Genomic DNA, 16,760 nt, shown 5'->3' on the forward strand with positions numbered 1-16,760 from the left:
ACTTCCAAGCTGAGAGGCCTTGGGCCAAGATTAAATATACTATGTAATCTCTCTAATTTTCAGTTTCCCTTTTGGACAAAGAAGGTTCTAACTTGGTTGTGTTGCGGCTTACATGAGAGGCAGTGGACCTCCCACCCTGAGACTCTGTTCTCTGGACCTCAGCCCCCAGTGGAGCATGTCTTTCAGTCACTCTTCTACCTTTAACCTGGCCTTTTTCGCTCCATGTTTGGTTTCTTATTCTTCAAATAACCACAATATAGAACTGAAGAATATTTAAAAATACTATTTATCAAATATGTTTGTATCTTTTTTGTATTCATATTTAAAATCATTTTTAACATTTTCTTTTTGAAATACTCCCTGTCCAAAAGGAAAAATCAGTGACTTTTAAAAACTGTTTCTATATTTGAGGCTGGTGGTGGGGTTGGCTTTAATCTCTTATAGATGAATAATCTTTATAAGTAAAAAGGATTTCTACCTTGGTAGAACTTTGGGCTAAGTCTTGAGTGATTTTTCTGGTCTCAGAGCCAAAATCACAGCTTGCCTCGAGGTAGTTACATAATCTCTCCTTTCACGTCAGCTTCAAAGGATTAGTATTTACTTGGGGTAAGGTAGCAATGGACCATGGGTCAACCCTGTTGGAGTGGAACAGAAGAATACATGGCAGTGTCATAGACAAAAGGAGATTCAGGGACTCCAGTATCCTGTAAGAGCAGGGATCTAATGTAATCTGGGACTTGGGACCAAGTTCAGATAGTATACGGTTCCTACAGGTCCTTACTTTATTGTGTGAGATTTGGGAAGCAAAGAGTCATCATGAAATGGTGGCTTCAGGGGCACCTGATGTCATTGCAATCCTCTAGACAATTTATATCTTATTTTTATGTGATCGACCATGATATAAGACCTATAAAAGAAACCTGTGGCTTCTCACATTTGTTTGTTCATACCTGCCTTTGACCATTCTTTGACAGCCAGCTGCCATAGCTGCCATATTCATGGTACCCAAATGTGTGACTCTCCGACTTTACCCTTAGCGGACTAAGTAGTGAGAGATCTGCAAAAAAGCAATTACGGGATGGGACTGGGGTGTCCCAGGTGCTTAGAGAGCTCCAAGCGGGCTGGCCTGACTGTTGAGGGGATGGAGGGGGGAAAATATATTCCTTCGGGGAGGTGATATCTTTGGTGAACCTGAAGGCCGAGGCATCGGCAGCCTGGCTTCTAGCCCCAGCTCTGCATTGGCACAACCTCACCTTGTTTGCTGACTCACAGCCAGTTCCCTCGTGTCTGACATGGGAAGGCAGCACCCACCTTTTCTGCCTCCGGAGGTGAAGTGAGGTAGCAGTGAGACTGCCTGTGAGAACATTCACCTGTCTGAAGGCTCTTCCTTGAGCCTGGCATCGTGTGTTTGCAAGATGGTGGCTCTGCTAGGGCTTGGGTTCAGTGCGTGGCTGTGAAGTTCACATTTGTCTTTGTTAGACCAGTATAGCTGAATCCTACCGGTCATGACCCTGACTTTTTTCCCTGATAAGAATCTGTCATTAGTCTGATTGAATAAAGCCCTGTCTTTCTCTTGCTAATGGTATGGTTTTGCAGAGACTACTTAACTAATCTGAGCCCCAGGTTTCTCTTGCTTTTCTTTTTCATTTCAGAGGTAGAATTTAGTGATTCATCAGTTGCATATAACACCCAGTGCTCTTTATATCAAGTGCCCTCCTTAATGCCCATCACCCAGTTACCCCATCCCCCACCTTCCTCCCTTCCAGCAACCTTCAGTTTGTTTCCTAGAGTTCAGCATCTCTTACAGTTTTCCTCCCTCTCAATGTTCATCTTATTTTTTCTTCCCTTCTCCTGTGTTCATGTTTTATTCCTTAAATTCCACATGCGAGTGAAATCATATGGTATTTGTTTTTCCCTGACTTATTTCGCTTAGCATAATACCCTCTAGCTCCATCCACGTTATTGCAAATGGCAAGATTTCATTCTTTTTGATGGCTGAGTGATAGTCCATTGTACGTGCGCGTGCCCGTGTGGCTTGCACGTGCGCGTATATGTACCACATCTTTATCCATTCATCTGTTGATGGACATCTAGGGAGCCCCAGGTTTTTTATCTGTAAAACAAAGGTAACAGTACAAACCGTGTAGGGTGGTTACGAGAGAGAGACAGACAGACAGACAGACACAGAGAGGAGATAGTTTATATGGAGTAGCTGCCACACAGTGACTACTCGAATAGTTGCCAATTTGGGGAAGGAGGAGTAACCCAGAAAGGATCACAGAGAATCAGGATAAGGCTCCTGCTTGGCCACTTCTTGTGGTGGTTCCCGCTGTGGTTGAAGTCGTGCTACTCACATAGCTCGTGGGGTGGTTGGGAGAGCATAACCCACCCTGTGGCCCATACCTGCAGTATCCAGGTAGTTGAGACTGGCTGTATTCTTAATTACTATCATGCACTCAAAAAATACTGCTATACTCATCAGGTCTTTAAGAGGAAGGAAATCCTGTCACATGCAACATTTTGAATGAACCTTGAGGACATTATGCTAAGTGAAATAAGCCAGACACAAAAAGACAAATGCTGATGTGATTCTGCTTTTATGAGGTATCTAGAGTAGTCACATTCATAGAGACTGAAAGGGGAGTGGTGGTCCCCAGGAGGTGGAGTCAGGGGAGCTGTTTAATGCGTATGCAGGAGCAAGAGTTCTGGAGATTATACAACAACGTGAATGTGCTTAACACTCAAGATCTGAACACTTAAAAATGATGAACATGGTGAATTGTATGTCTATTTTACCACAATTTAATGTAATTTAAAAGGTTATTAAGCATGTGCCAAGTGTCAGACACTATCCTGGCACAAGAGGAGACAATGTGAGTAAAAACAAACATGGCCCCCGTCTCCCGTTATGGAGCTTAGGGGCTGGTAGGGGAGACACATGTCAAATGGAGAATGACTTTAATGGGCGAAAGTGTAACCAGAACACGTGCTACAATTGGTACCGTGAGAACTTCCCGTCGGGGAACCTGACTTCATTAGGGAGACCAGGCCAAGAGCCAAGGCAGGCGGGACAGAGGAATACCATTCCAGGAACGTGCAGAGCATGAGCAGAAGCAGTGAGAAGGGAAGAGCTGCAAGAAGGCCAGCGCGCCAGAAAGCAGAGGGTGGAAGGAAGCCTGTGTGAGAGGAGGCTGGTGAAGACCAAGGGGGCAGCCCGCACAGCCATGGTGGCCATAGGGAGGAGGTTTGTCTTTCTTCCTGAGCAGACTGGGAAGGTAGCTGTTGAGGGTTTTGAGTGAGGTTGGGAAGAGAGAAAAGCAGGTTTGTGTTTGAAAAGATCAATCTAAAGGAACATTTTTTCTTGCAAGGAAAACTCTTATCAAACACTAACAGGTGTATCTCAACTATCCATGTGGAAAAATTGAGCGAGTCTCCTATGTGTTTCTCAGGGCCCTTGTGATAGGCCCTACCCTGATGTCGCGGGGCCCAGGCGAGAGTCCACATAGAGACCCACGTCCTGTAAATCCAAATAGTTACAGATTATAATAAAGCTAAAAAACTATTATCAATCTGTTCTATCCTCTTACCATGATGAACTTCATAACTAAAATCTCAAAAAAGATGTGTACAACTATGGTTTTTATGTGACTCAGGGTCAGCAAATTATTGAAGATGACTGAATTTATCTATAAGTGCACTTTCTGGGTGTTCTATGGGGCCAATAAAATATGGGTGAGTAGTAAAGATTTTGTAATTAATAAATCATTTCCTATTCCAGAATTTTTTCTGCCCTTATAGAAAAATCAGTAAGTATATTTTAGTCAAGCTTTTCATGTAATTTGTGTTCTTTTTATGGAAATACTGAGCCAACTTTTTTGCAATAGCTTTGTTAAGATATAATTTGACTACTGTACAACTCACTCATCCAAAGTTAGAATTTATCTTAAATCACTTTAGTTCTGAGATAGTTTCTCATTAATTTCAATCTGAAGAAACTTTACCCTGCTGGGGGCACGTCAACCTGAATTGTTACAAAATCCTCAAAGCAATACTGAGATTTGAAACTGGACCACAAGTATAACATAACTTGTGGTTGTGAGTTTGGAGGAGGAAGAGCAAGAATACAAACATGGGAAAGGGATCTCATACAATAAATTATCTTTTTTATTGAGATATAATTGACATGTAACACTGTATTCGTTTTAGGTACAATAAATTCACAGAAAATATTAGAAAATATTTTAACTGCATCATATAAATCTCTTTCACTTACACAATAACTGTCATTGTCTTTTCAAGCAATATCTGTCTGATATTAACGTGAAGCCTTGGCACCATATTTCAAACGTTATGTCTGGACATCCCTACCGATTTCAGAGCAGTAGGGATGGTTTGATACTATCAACTGTTCTTCAGCTGCCAAGTGCAGGGGTTGTGAGTTTGGAGGAGCTCCTGAACTACCAGTTGGAATGGGTGGAGGAGCAAGAGTACAGACAGTTGGCACAACTGGGATGGTGATTGATTGCGCAAGGATCCCTTGTATTCGTGTACCCGAAAGTCAAGAATTGACAGGTGAATCAGACTTCCATCCTACTGCTCAAATGGTCTCCGAGCTCTGAGGCAGCCTCTGTTACTGCCACTGCTGTATTGGCAGCGATGAAACCCTCGAATGTTCGGGGCTTTCAGACATAGTTGCTAATTTTCAGAAGGAACTTAAGGAATGTGGGGGAGCAGTTCGCTGGGGCCAAGATGGTGTTAGTTACAAGAGCTGATGGTTAGAATTACTCCAAGGGACAGAGACACTCATGTACCCTTAATAAATTGTGTGTGTGTGTGTGTGTGTGTGTGTGTGAGAGAGAGAGAGAGAGAGAGCGAGAAGGGGAGAGTGGGAGGTACATCAGGCCTTCTAAAGCATAGGTACAAGATTGGGACCCCTCTGCCTGGGATACCACTCCTGGCAGGCCCTTTCCAAGTTCAAGTTCACCTGATCAACCTGTTCTTCATAAAACAGAACAACACCGCCAGGAGGGCCTTACTTTCCCATTGTGCTCCTTTCGAAGACCACTGACTGCATTTTCCCCTTGTGTTGTCTTACCAGGAACTGGTGAAAGTGGCAAAAGCACCTTTATCAAGCAAATGAGAATCATCCATGGGTCTGGTTACAGCGATGAAGATAGAAAAGGGTTCACGAAGCTGGTTTACCAAAACATATTCACCGCCATGCAAGCCATGATCAGAGCCATGGACACTCTGAGGATACAGTATGTGTGTGAGCAGAATAAGGTAAAGTGCCGTGGGGGCATTGGCCCTGCTTGGGTTGCATGCTTTCCTTCTTTAGGTAGCATATGTCTTTGGACAGAAAGATTGACGGAGAGCTTTGGTCAGAGGCCAGAGGAGCTCTGGAGTTCAACCTGTGATGAACTTCAGCTCTGTGGTCCGTCTTCTGCAGGAGTTCCATCCTGAGGGTATTGTGGTGGTCCCCAGTGCACTGGGATTCAGAAACACAGGCATTTAGATTGCTTTTTTTCAGGTGCTGAGAAAAGGAAGACATACACATTTACTTGTACAGCTACTTTACCCCCATTAATTTCTCCATTGGTGCAGTGCAGATCGTGGGCTTTTCCAGAATGCCCAGTCTTAGGAAATAGTGTCATGAATGCCCTGCAGACCACTCAGAGCAATCGGTGGATTTTCTTTCTTTATTTTTGGAGCTGAGTGATGGTTTAGGCATGTGATGCTATGTCCCAACTAGCGTTGGGCTCTCATAAAGTACTAGCGTCAAGCTGGCATTTGCTTTGCTATCACCACTGGTTAATTTAAAATACAATTCTGTTTCGCTGGTGCCTGAGTGGCTCAGTTGGTGAAGTGTCTGCCTTTGGCTCAGGTCATGATCCTAGGGTCCTCGGATCGAGCCCTGCGTGTGGGGCTCCCTGCTCAGCTGTGAGTCTGCTTCTCCCTCTGCTGCTGCCCCTCCTCCCACCTCATGCGTGTGCTCTTCCTCTCTCTCTCTCAATCTTTAAAAATATAAAATACAATTGTGTTTCAAAACATACGAAAATAATGAAACAAGAACGTGGGAGGAGGAGGCAAATACAATTTTATATGGTATGTTGGAAGGCAAATCCATTGGGAAATGTTGTCTGAATTCATTAAGAATCTAGATCAGAAATAGTTTATTTAAAATAATTGATACCAAGATACAACATGACATCATGATAAAGAGGAAAATTCTGTCTCCGATGAGTCTCTTGTAGGTCTACTAAAAAGAATTTAGCTGCTAAAATGCCAGCATTGCCTGGGCTTTAGTGTGGACCCCGAGGACAACTTTCTCATGAGCTCGTAACAACTGTATTCATGTATGTTTTATGTATGATCTATGGAGAGTTTTGAAGCAGTCAAGCTACATTTTTTTATTATTCAGTGACTGAATTACATAGGAACATTGCAGGCACCCAGTTTTTGATTTACCTTTATAGTGTGTCTGCAGCCTCATGTCTTTACCACCATTTCCTTACGCTTTTGAAGAAATGAAGGAATATATCTTGCTTCAACCTTCAAAAATGTTATGCTGAAAAATGTGTGTATGTGAGGTTGGGTTGGAGAATTACCCTTTAGCATATCTGAAGCCAAGCAATGTAAGAGGTGCACACGGAGCCATTGGGAGATTCTAGAAGTGACTGTGATGGTTCTGTGATATATTGATTTTGACACATGTATTGTATCTGATTGAAATTGTACGACTCTGGGGCACCTGGGTGGCTCAGCTGGTTGAGCGGCCCACTCTTGGTTTCCGCTCAGGTCATGATCTCAGGGTCTTGAGATGGATGTCTGTGTTGGGCTCAGTGGGGAATCTGCTTGAGATTCTCTTTGTCCTTTTTCCTCTCCCTCTGCCCCTCCCCCTGCTTGTGCATAGGTATGTGCATGCTCTCTCTCTCTCAGATCTTTAAAAAAGTATATAATTCTTTTTGAATTACTTACACAGTTGACCCTTGAACAACAAGAGTTTGAACTGCATAGGTCCATTTACATGCAGATTTTTTCCATAAATACAGTAATGTAAATGTATTTACATTCTTTCATGGTTCTAGAGGCTAGAAGCCTGAAGTCAAGGTTCATTGGTTCTACCTGGAGGCTCTGAGGAAGCCTGTTTCATGCTTCTCTCCTAGCTCCTGGTGGTGTTAGATATCCTTGGAACCCTTTGGCTTGAAACATGTCACTCCAGTCCCTTCTTGTCCTTACATAGAGTCTCTCCTGTGTGACTCTGTTCTCATGGCATTACTCTTTGTGTCCAAATTTCCCTCTTCTTATAAGGACACCAGTCATTGGATTAGAGCCCACCCTCATCCCAAGGATGACCTCATCAGAACTTGATTATACCTACAAAGACCCTATTTCCAAATAAAGTTACTTTCTGAGGTATGGGGCTGGCATGAGTTTTAGGGGGACATTATTCAACCCAGTAGTCTGCCCTCTGCCCCCTCCCATTCATTGTTAATTCCAGATGCAAAATATATTTGTCCCTTTCCAACATGAACTCTAAGTCTCAAATCTAATTGAAATCTCAACTCAAAAGGTTCCATATCTCATCATTTAAATCATTTAAATCAGGTGAGATTCTAGATACGGTCTATGCTGGGGTCAAATTCCTCTCCTGTCTCCTCCTCATTTGCTGTTTCTGGCTCCCTTCTCAATGCCATCTTTCTTTCTGTTCAAAGTACCTATATTTATGCTTCATCACCTTCCTCTTATCGCTCAGAAAAGTGCTTGGGATGAACCACAGGCTTACAGTGAGGCACAAGATTGAGTAGAAAAAACACTGGATTGGCTCCCAAAAATCTGGGCTCTCTTCATGGCTCCCCTGTGGGTCTTGGGCAGGAGTCAGCAATCTTTGTCTGTAAAGGGCCAGAGAGTAAATATTTCTGGCTTTCAGGGCCATATAGTCTCTTTTCTGCTCTGCTGTCATTATGCAAAATCACCCATAGTATAAGTGTCAACGAATGAGTGGGCTCACTTGGAAACTCTGTTTGCAGAGTGTACATGCTATTCTTTTTTTTTTTTTATTAATAATGATTTTTTATTATGTTAGTCACCATACAGTACATCCCCGGTTTTCGATGTAAAGGCTCGATGATTCATTAGTTGTGTATAACACCCAGTGCACCATGCAATATGTGATAGACCGGTGATGGGTAGTAAGGAGGGCACATATTGCATGTACATGCTATTCTTAACTCATGAGCCATACAAAAACAGTCCCCAAGTGGATTTTATCCATAGGCTGTGGTTGCCCACCCTGGTCCTTGGGGAAGCCATGTAACCTCCCTGGTCTTACATTTCCCCAAATGTTAAATGCAGACAACACATGCTCTGTCTACTTCCTAAGCCAACATGAGCAGAAGGAAGTGCTGTACAAATGAAATGGCACTCCAGAAATACAAGGTTATTATTGGGGCAGGTTCAAAAACCAAAAATGGACTTATTGTTTCTTCTATAACTTGTTTAGGTCTTTGTCATCCTTTCCTTCTCTATGGTTTGCCGAATAATTTTTTTCTGTGGGCTAGTCCCGATTCCAAAGTTGAAACTGTAACAAAGTACTATGCTTAGATCATAAGATAATAAAAATGATTAGTGTTCATGTATTAAATAATGAGTTGAGGAAGCATGGTACATGTGTTCTTTACCAAGTATTGCATCACTTGAAACAAATGATTAGTCAGGAGGGAGAGGACTAGAACCTTAAGTAGCCTTTTGTTATACAGTCGTGCAGTTCTTTCCTCAATTACTATTGAGTATTTAATTCCATTATCTTGGTTTTTTTTCAGAGGTGGGAACACTTTCTTCAAAGTACGGAGAAGAGAATTAAGTGATTAGGGGGTATTTCTTTAAAGTAGGCTCCACGCCCACTGTGGGCTTGAACTTAGGACCCTGAGATCAAGCGTTGGTCGCTCCAAGGACTGAACCACCCATGTGCCCCTAGAGGATCTTATTTTAAATGTCAGGGATTTTACTGCTCAGCTAGGTTGATTAAAATCTTTGCCTATTACTTGATAGGCTGCTTATGAAAGGAGATTTATCACAAATTTAGTTCAGCATTTGGTTTTTAACCAACATTTTTTTTTTCAACTAAGATAGATAGCCTGGAAGATTGTTTTCTTATACCTTGCCTTTTTTTTTTTTTTTTAAGGAATGATTCATATGTGTTTGCTCACTGTGTTGATAAGCCTTAATTTTCGTGAATGTCTCTCAAGAGTGTCGTATGAGCACATAATAGAATTTATGACTCCTTGAATAAATATTACAAAAGCAATCGCTCGGTGGCAGGGCTCCCGAACTGGAGTCAGCTTATAACTCATGGTTACTAGTGACTATTGCACTGAAGCCTGAAGAGCTTCATATTTTTTGCTGTTTGTAGGTGTCCAACTTGGGAAATTCTCATTCCAGGCCTGTCCTGCAGTAAAGGACATACTTTTTATCCTTCTGAAGGTTCTGCAGAATCCGTGTGGATGATGTAGACTGAGCATTTCCCAAGGGCAAAGGACAGCTCTGCCTGACTTCTCAAAAGCCTTTTCATTCTATAGTCAATGATCCCTGGAAAAATGAGTGAGGTCTCCAGGCCCTTATGCAGCTGACTCCAGCTTCTTCCCTGCCCGCCTGCTTATGAGAGCTCGTCACTACACTGGGGTCACCTCATATTTGCATGTAATTATGCACAGCTAATTGCAAGGGCTCATTACAAAAACAACATTCTTAAAAAGGAGAGTTAATCATTAAGCAATAAGAAGACGATTTTGCCTGCCATTCCACTCCAAGTATCTAATTTATGATTCAGTGTTTCTAAACATGTGAGGTCTGAAATTCCCTTCAAAATGCATCTTCGTCTTTTGCTTTTGCTGAATTCCAAGGCACAGTTAAGAGGATGGGCTTGGGCCCTCCTGCCAACCACAGCTCTCAAGAGGCTGAATGGTAGGGTTGGGGCATGTGGAATTGACTCACAGGACCTCTGCTAGTTCTGTTTGAAGTTGTGCAGGTCCTGCATCAGGGTAATGGGATGCCTTTGTCACCAGTTCCCTGCAGTGTCTTGAGTTTTGGCGCCCACATCCCCCTCTCCTGACTACTAGGTTTATCAGGCAAAAGGACGTTGGAAGCAGTCGTTCTCAGTCTTGGCTGCACATTGGAATCACCTGGGGACCTTTGCCACCCAGCATACCTCCTGCGGAGAGTCAAAGTATTCTCGGAATGCGGCCTGAGCTTAGATCGTCTTCTAGAAGCTTCCCCAAGTGCTTCTGATTAGGAGCCAAGGTTGAGAAGTACTGATGGAAGTACCTTAACATTATTTGGATGTGTTAAGTCTGGGTTCTGCTTTCCTATCAACCTTTCCATAATGGGGAGGGAGACTTCTGGTCATCTTTGCCATGGAATGACCTGATCTCCCCCCCCCCCCGGGGGTAAACTGAATGGCCGCCATTGGGGATGTTATGTTCAGCTGAGTGGGCTGCCTTGATGAGTTTTGTGAAGGTAGTATACATTATTTCAGGGCAGACACTCTGTTTCCTTGGAGTTTTACAGGCCTCAGGCTGAGAGCTTCCAGAGCTTGGGTCGGGGTCAGGGGTCAGGGAAGAAGAAGGAGCTACATCTTAGCCTCTGGAGGTCTTGGCAATGCTGATTTTTCATCCTCCTTTTCCTACTGTTGTTTACACAGAAATGATCATTTCTTTTTCCGTCAGTAAAGAATCAGGGATGCAGCTCGGGTTGGTAATCTGCTCAAGGGATAGCTGCTGTTTGTAGTGAAAATACCTTCCATGTTGTCAGTGGAGATCCTACACGAGGAAATGAAATAGTTACATATTTTTACTCATCGTGAACAGGTACTTTTATTTATTGAGATGGTGATTCGCCAGGTATACAACTTAAACCTCAAATATCCAGCTTCACATTAAAGCAGTGAAGTCTAGTATTTATGGGGCAGAATCAAGGACATTACTTTTTTTTAAGACCAAAAGGAGGTGTGATAATGTCTCATATCTGTGGGTATAGAACAATTCCACCTTAACTTCATTCTCAGAAAGCAAGGGCCTGAAGTTCCAGACGGGTCTATTACGGACTCCTGTGAGGAAATCAGGCACAGTTAAGTGAAAATGGTCAACTTCTGCCACTTTTTTTTATAGAAGAGTTTCTCAGGGCTGGAAGTATTTTAAGACCCTCCTATTTTCTAATTTTTAAAACATCTGTTTAAATATATTTTTCAGGCCCACTTCCTCGTCCAGTTTGAAAAGTCGGCTTCTGCCTGAGCTTCTGGGAACAGGGAGGCCAATGTTCAGACTTTGGCTGTAGCCCAGGGTTGCTGGTTCTCTGGCGAATGTTAAATTCAGTCTCTCTCTTTCTGTGTCCCATTGGATATTAAAAATCGCATGGTACATTTTTCTCCTTACTAAGAACTTGGAGTTCTAGCTGCTGTCATAACAACAACAAGAAATTCCCCACCAAAATCCCGGGCTGGAGTTTTTCCATTTATGCCAATAGTTCTCTGATTAATCAGTGTTGACTTTACTGTGACAATTGCTGTAATCAGAGCTTGAAATATAAGAGTTTGGAAAACAGGAAAGAATAAGATGGAGAGGACTCAGAAAGGACTGAGTTTCTCCTTTATCACAAGTACAGGTAAAACTAACCCCACTATCCCTTCTGCCTGGCTTGGAAGTTGAGGAAGGTTTGGGGCCCATGAGGAGTAATGAGATTGATTTGACCATTGAAATACTCATTCCTTCCCCTACCCCAAGGCTAAGTATGAACCTACCACATCGAAAGAAATGCTTGAAAAAACCTGGTGAAAAGGGGAAATCTCACGGAGTTACAAACAATCCAGAAACCAATGTGACCATTGGTCTCTTTGAACCTCTATCCATCCACCCAACATATGTGAAATATTTGCCTCTTGGCAAATATTTGCCTCTTGGATTGCATCCAACTTTGTCGTTATCCTAAAAATTAGAGGTGAACATGGGATGTTCAAACACCGTCATGATTCAAACTCTTTAATAAAAGCGAGAATGATTCTCAGTGATGCTAAATCTTGTTAGATCTAAAGTCCTGCACAACTGCTGCTCTTGGCGGAGCTGGGTTCTCGTTTTCTGATGGTAGACAGGTGACAGGTGCGATGACCCTGCACTCTTCTCAGGCCTGCCTTCTCTGAACAGCCAGTTACTTCACTGATGCAGGCATGCCATAAACACGTGACAAAACATAAATTGCCCCCTGGGTTTTTATTGGAATCCTGCCAAGGGAGTCACGTGTTCTGGTATTTTTGAATTGAGATGTAAATTTTCTTATTAACCGACTAATAAGCTCTGTGATATTATCCTAGGCAAAACATTCTAGAGAGCATCCTGTTGTCATTAAAAGCTTTTATTGGGGATGGGGAGAACTCAAATGGGATACAGTAATGACTCCAACAGAAGCAAATGATTCATAGGTTGTGTATGTCTGTATGTGGGTGCATAGATGCGTTTACAAATCAATCTACCTTTAGAGTAAAAACCATGTTTGCTAGAAGCCAGAACGGTTGGCTTCCCTCCTCCCCCCCACTGACACTTCCTTTTGGAAGCTCAGATATTTCTGGGGAGCTTTGAGACATTGCATGTCATGTACTTCGTCTTGATTTCTAACACCTGAACCCTGTTGGGTTTAATGAACAATGAATGACCTAAAGTAGCTTTACGTCATTACTATTACTTTGTATTTTGCCTAAATCAAATCTTAAAATATTTTGGCACTTTCTATTTGTAATTAGAGGTAAAGATATGGGTGTGTTTAACTTGGATCTGGTTAAGAAATTGCCTTTGTGCGTGAGTGTATAATTTTCTAAAGGTAGAAAGATGACTTTTTAAAAAATCTAGAAAAACCAACTTCTAATTTTTTAATCATTTAAATAATTGAAGCGTAGTTAGTTGCAAAAAGGTTGAAGATGATCGGAACGATGCTGATTGTATTTTGCATGCCTCTGAGTTCCCACCCTTCCTTTTATCCTGAGAGCGGGCGACGCAGTTGAATGACGGCATGTGTGGGAGACCACTGTGGTTGAGCGGTGACCGTCCCGTCTCCCCAGGGCCCTGAACTCCTGCTTCCTGCATTGTATCTCTGCTTCGCGTTGACATGGATTGTCTTCCTGCTGAGTTGTGTGGAGGCTTCACTTTAGGGTTTATCATCTTTATGACCATCATGATTTTAATCGGTTGATGTGTAGAGCCCTAACAATGTTAATAATTACCCCAAACAAGAAAGTCTTCCTTTCCAAGGTCAAGTTAGCTCCTGGTGTACTGGAATGGGACAAGAGCTCACATGCAATTGAATTCCTGCCCTGCCCGTCATTTACAACTGTAATAGCCTTGGGCAGACCACCAAAGCTCTTAGTGTTTTTATTTCTTTCCTCAGCCGAGGGCAATGTTGGCGCCTGGTGATAATAGAAAATGTAAATATATGGGTAACCAATCTTTAAAAGCAAAAATCATATTCTGGGATGTCTTGAACACGTTACTTTTTTCATCAAAATTAAAAAGAAGTTATTTAACTTCCTAGTTAAGACTCTACATGAAAGTACAGTTATTTTTATTGAGGTATAGTTAACATACAGTGATATATTAGTTTCTGGTTTACAATATAATATTTCAATGATTCTAACATTACTCAGTGCTCCTCAAGGTAAGTTGTGTGTGTGTGTGTGTGTGTGTGTGTGTGTGTGTGTGTGTACAGGCACCATATATTATTTATACATTTACCTATCAATGGACGCTTGAGTTGCTTCCATATCTTGGCTATTGAAAATAATGCTGCAGTAAACATAAGGGTGCATGTATCTTTTCCAGTTAGTGTTTTGTTTTCTTTGGGCAAATACCCAGTAGTGGAAGTACTGGATCATATGGTAATTCTCTTTTTAATTTTTTGTGGAACCTGCATACTGTTTCCCACAGTGGTTGCACCAATCTACATTCCTCCCAGCAAGGCATGGGGGTTCCTTTCTCTCCACATCCTCAGCAACGCTTATTATTTATGTTTTTTCTTTTAGCCATTCTGACAGGTGTGAGGTATAGCTCACTGTGGTTTTGATGCACACTTCTCTGATGATGAGTGATGTTGAGCATCTTTTCCTGTGTCTGTTGGCCATCTGTATGTCTTCTTTAGAAAAATGTCTATTCAGGTCCTCTGCCCATTTTTATTTATTTATTTATTTATTTTTTTTAAATGATTTTTTATTATATTATGTTAGTCACCATACAGTACATCCCCGGTTTCCGATGTAAGGCTCGATGATTCATTAGTTGTGTATAACACCCAGTGCACCATGCAATACGTGCCCTCCTTACTACCCATCACCGGTCTATCCCATTCCCCCACCCCCCTCCCCTCTGAAGTCCTCAGTTTGTTTCTCATAGTCCATAGTCTCTCATGTTTCATTCCCACTTCTGATTACCCCCCCTTTCTTTATCCCTTTCTTCCCCTACCGATCATCCTAGTTCTTATGTTCCATAGATGAGAGAAATCATATGATAGTTGTCTTTCTCTGCTTGACTTATTTCACTTAGCATTATCTCCTCCAGTGCTGTCCATGTTGTAGCAAATGTTGAGAACTCGTTCTTTCTGATACCTCTGCCCATTTTTAATAGAATTATGTGGGGGTTCTTTGTTGAGTTGTATAAGTTCTTTGTATTTGGCTATTAACCCCGTATCAGGTACATAATTTGAGGATATCTTCTCCCATTCAGTAGGTTGCATTTTGTTGATGTTTCCTTTGCTGTGTAAAAGCTTTTAACTTTGATATAGTTCCAGTAGTTTATATTTATGTATTCATTCATTCATTCATTCATTCATTCATTCATTCATTCCTGTAGTTCAATTTTGCATTTGTTTGCCTTGCCAGAGGGGACCTACCTAGAAAAACATTGTGATGGTTGATGTCAAAGAGATCACTGCCTCTATTTTTTTCTAGGATTTTTATGGTTTCAGATCTCACATTTAGGTCTTTAATCCATTTTGAGTTAATTTTTTGTGTATGGTATTAGAAAGTGGCCCAATTTCTGTTTTGTTTTTTTTCCTTTTGCGTTAGGAGTTCAGTTTTCCCAGCACCACGTGTTGCAAAGACGATCTTTTCCACATTGTACATTTTTGGATCCTTTGTCATAGAGAAATTGACCACATAAGCATGAGTTTATTTCTGGGCTCTCTATTCTGTTAACTTGATCTATGTGTCTACTTTGGTGTTAGTACCATACTGCTTTGATTACTGTGGCTTTAGAGTATATCTTGAAATCTAGAATTGTGACACCTCCAGCTTTGTTCTTTTTCAAGATTGCTTTGGCTCTTTAGGGTCTTTTGTAGTTCCATACAAATTGTAGGATTATTCTAGTTCTATGGAAAATGTTGTTGATATTTTGATAGGGATTACATTAAATAGTAGATTGCTTTCATTTGTATGGACATTTCAGCAGTATTGGTTCTTCCAATCCATGAATATGGGATGTCTTTCCATTTGTTTATATCACCTTCAATTTCTTTCATCAGTGTTTTATAGTGTTCAGAGTACAGGTCTTTCACCTCCTTGGTTAAGTTTATTCTTAGGTATTTTTTTTCTTTTCAATGCAATTGTAAATAGATTGTTAATTTCTCTTTCTGCTACTTCATTATTAGTGTTTAGAAATGCAACTGATTTCTGTATATTCATTTTGTGTCCTGAAACTATACTGAATTCATTTATCAGGGCTAGTAGCTTTTCGATGGACTCTATAGGGTTTTCTATTTATAGTATCATGTCATCTGCAAATACTTCATTCTTACCAATTTAGATGCATTTTATTTCTTGTCTGATTGCTATGGCTAGGAATTCCAGTACCATGTTGAATAAAAGTGGTAGGAGTAGACATTCTTGTCCTGTTCGTAATTTTAGGGGAAAAGCTCTTAGTTTTTTTTGTTTGTTTGTTTGTTTGTTTGTTTTTGCTTTTTTTTTTTTTACCATTGAGAATGATGCTAGCTGTAGGTTTTTCATGTATGGCCTTTATTATGTTGAGGTATGGTCCCTTGAACCCTACTTTATTGAGAGTTTTCATCAGGAATGGATGTTGTACTTTGTCAAATGTTTATTCTGTATCTGTTGAGATGATCATATGGTTTTTATCCTTTTTGCTGTTAATGTGATGTATCATGTTGACAGATTTGTGAATATTGAATCATCCTTGCATCCCTGGAATAAATCCCACTTGATCGTGGTGGTGATTTAGTGCCGTTATGATTATTATTTTAATTTATTTATTTTAGAGAGTGTGCAAAAATTGGGGGAGGGGCAGAGGGAGAGAATCTCGAGCAGACTCTCCACTGAGAACAGAGCCTGACACAGGGTGCAATCTCAAGACCACAAGCTCATGACCTGAGCCCAAATCAAGAGTCAGATGCTCAACCAACTGAGCCACCCAGGTGCCCCATGGAGATGATTTTTTTAAATGTATCGTTGGATTTGGTTTGCTGGTGTTTTTTTGAGAATTTTTATATCTGTGTTCTTCAGAGACATTGATCTGTAGTTTTCTTTTGTTGTAGTGTCTTTATCTGGTATTGGTATAAGGGTAATGTTGGCCTCATAGAATGAATTTGGAAGCTTTCCTTCCTCTTCTGTTTTTTGGAATAGTTGGAGAATAATAGGTATTAACTTTTCTTTAAATTTGATAGAATTTACCTGTGGTCCTGGTCCTGGACTTCTATTTTTTGGTAGTTTTTTGATA

At 41.2% G+C, this 16,760-nt stretch overlaps 1 protein-coding gene across 1 annotated transcript in view; it reads left to right on the forward strand.

Moving 5' to 3' along the window:
* Positions 1 to 16,760, forward strand: part of GNA14 (G protein subunit alpha 14) — a 181,589-nt gene that overhangs the window by 94,807 nt on the left and 70,022 nt on the right. The window contains exon 2 of the mRNA XM_040620228.1: positions 5,099 to 5,283. Within this exon, the coding sequence (XP_040476162.1) occupies positions 5,099 to 5,283 (185 nt within the window). The remainder of the gene's footprint in view (positions 1 to 5,098; positions 5,284 to 16,760) is intronic.

Source organism: Ursus maritimus, unplaced genomic scaffold (genome assembly GCF_017311325.1).
Source record: "Ursus maritimus isolate PB19 unplaced genomic scaffold, ASM1731132v1 scaffold_34, whole genome shotgun sequence".
NCBI lineage: Eukaryota > Metazoa > Chordata > Mammalia > Carnivora > Ursidae > Ursus > Ursus maritimus.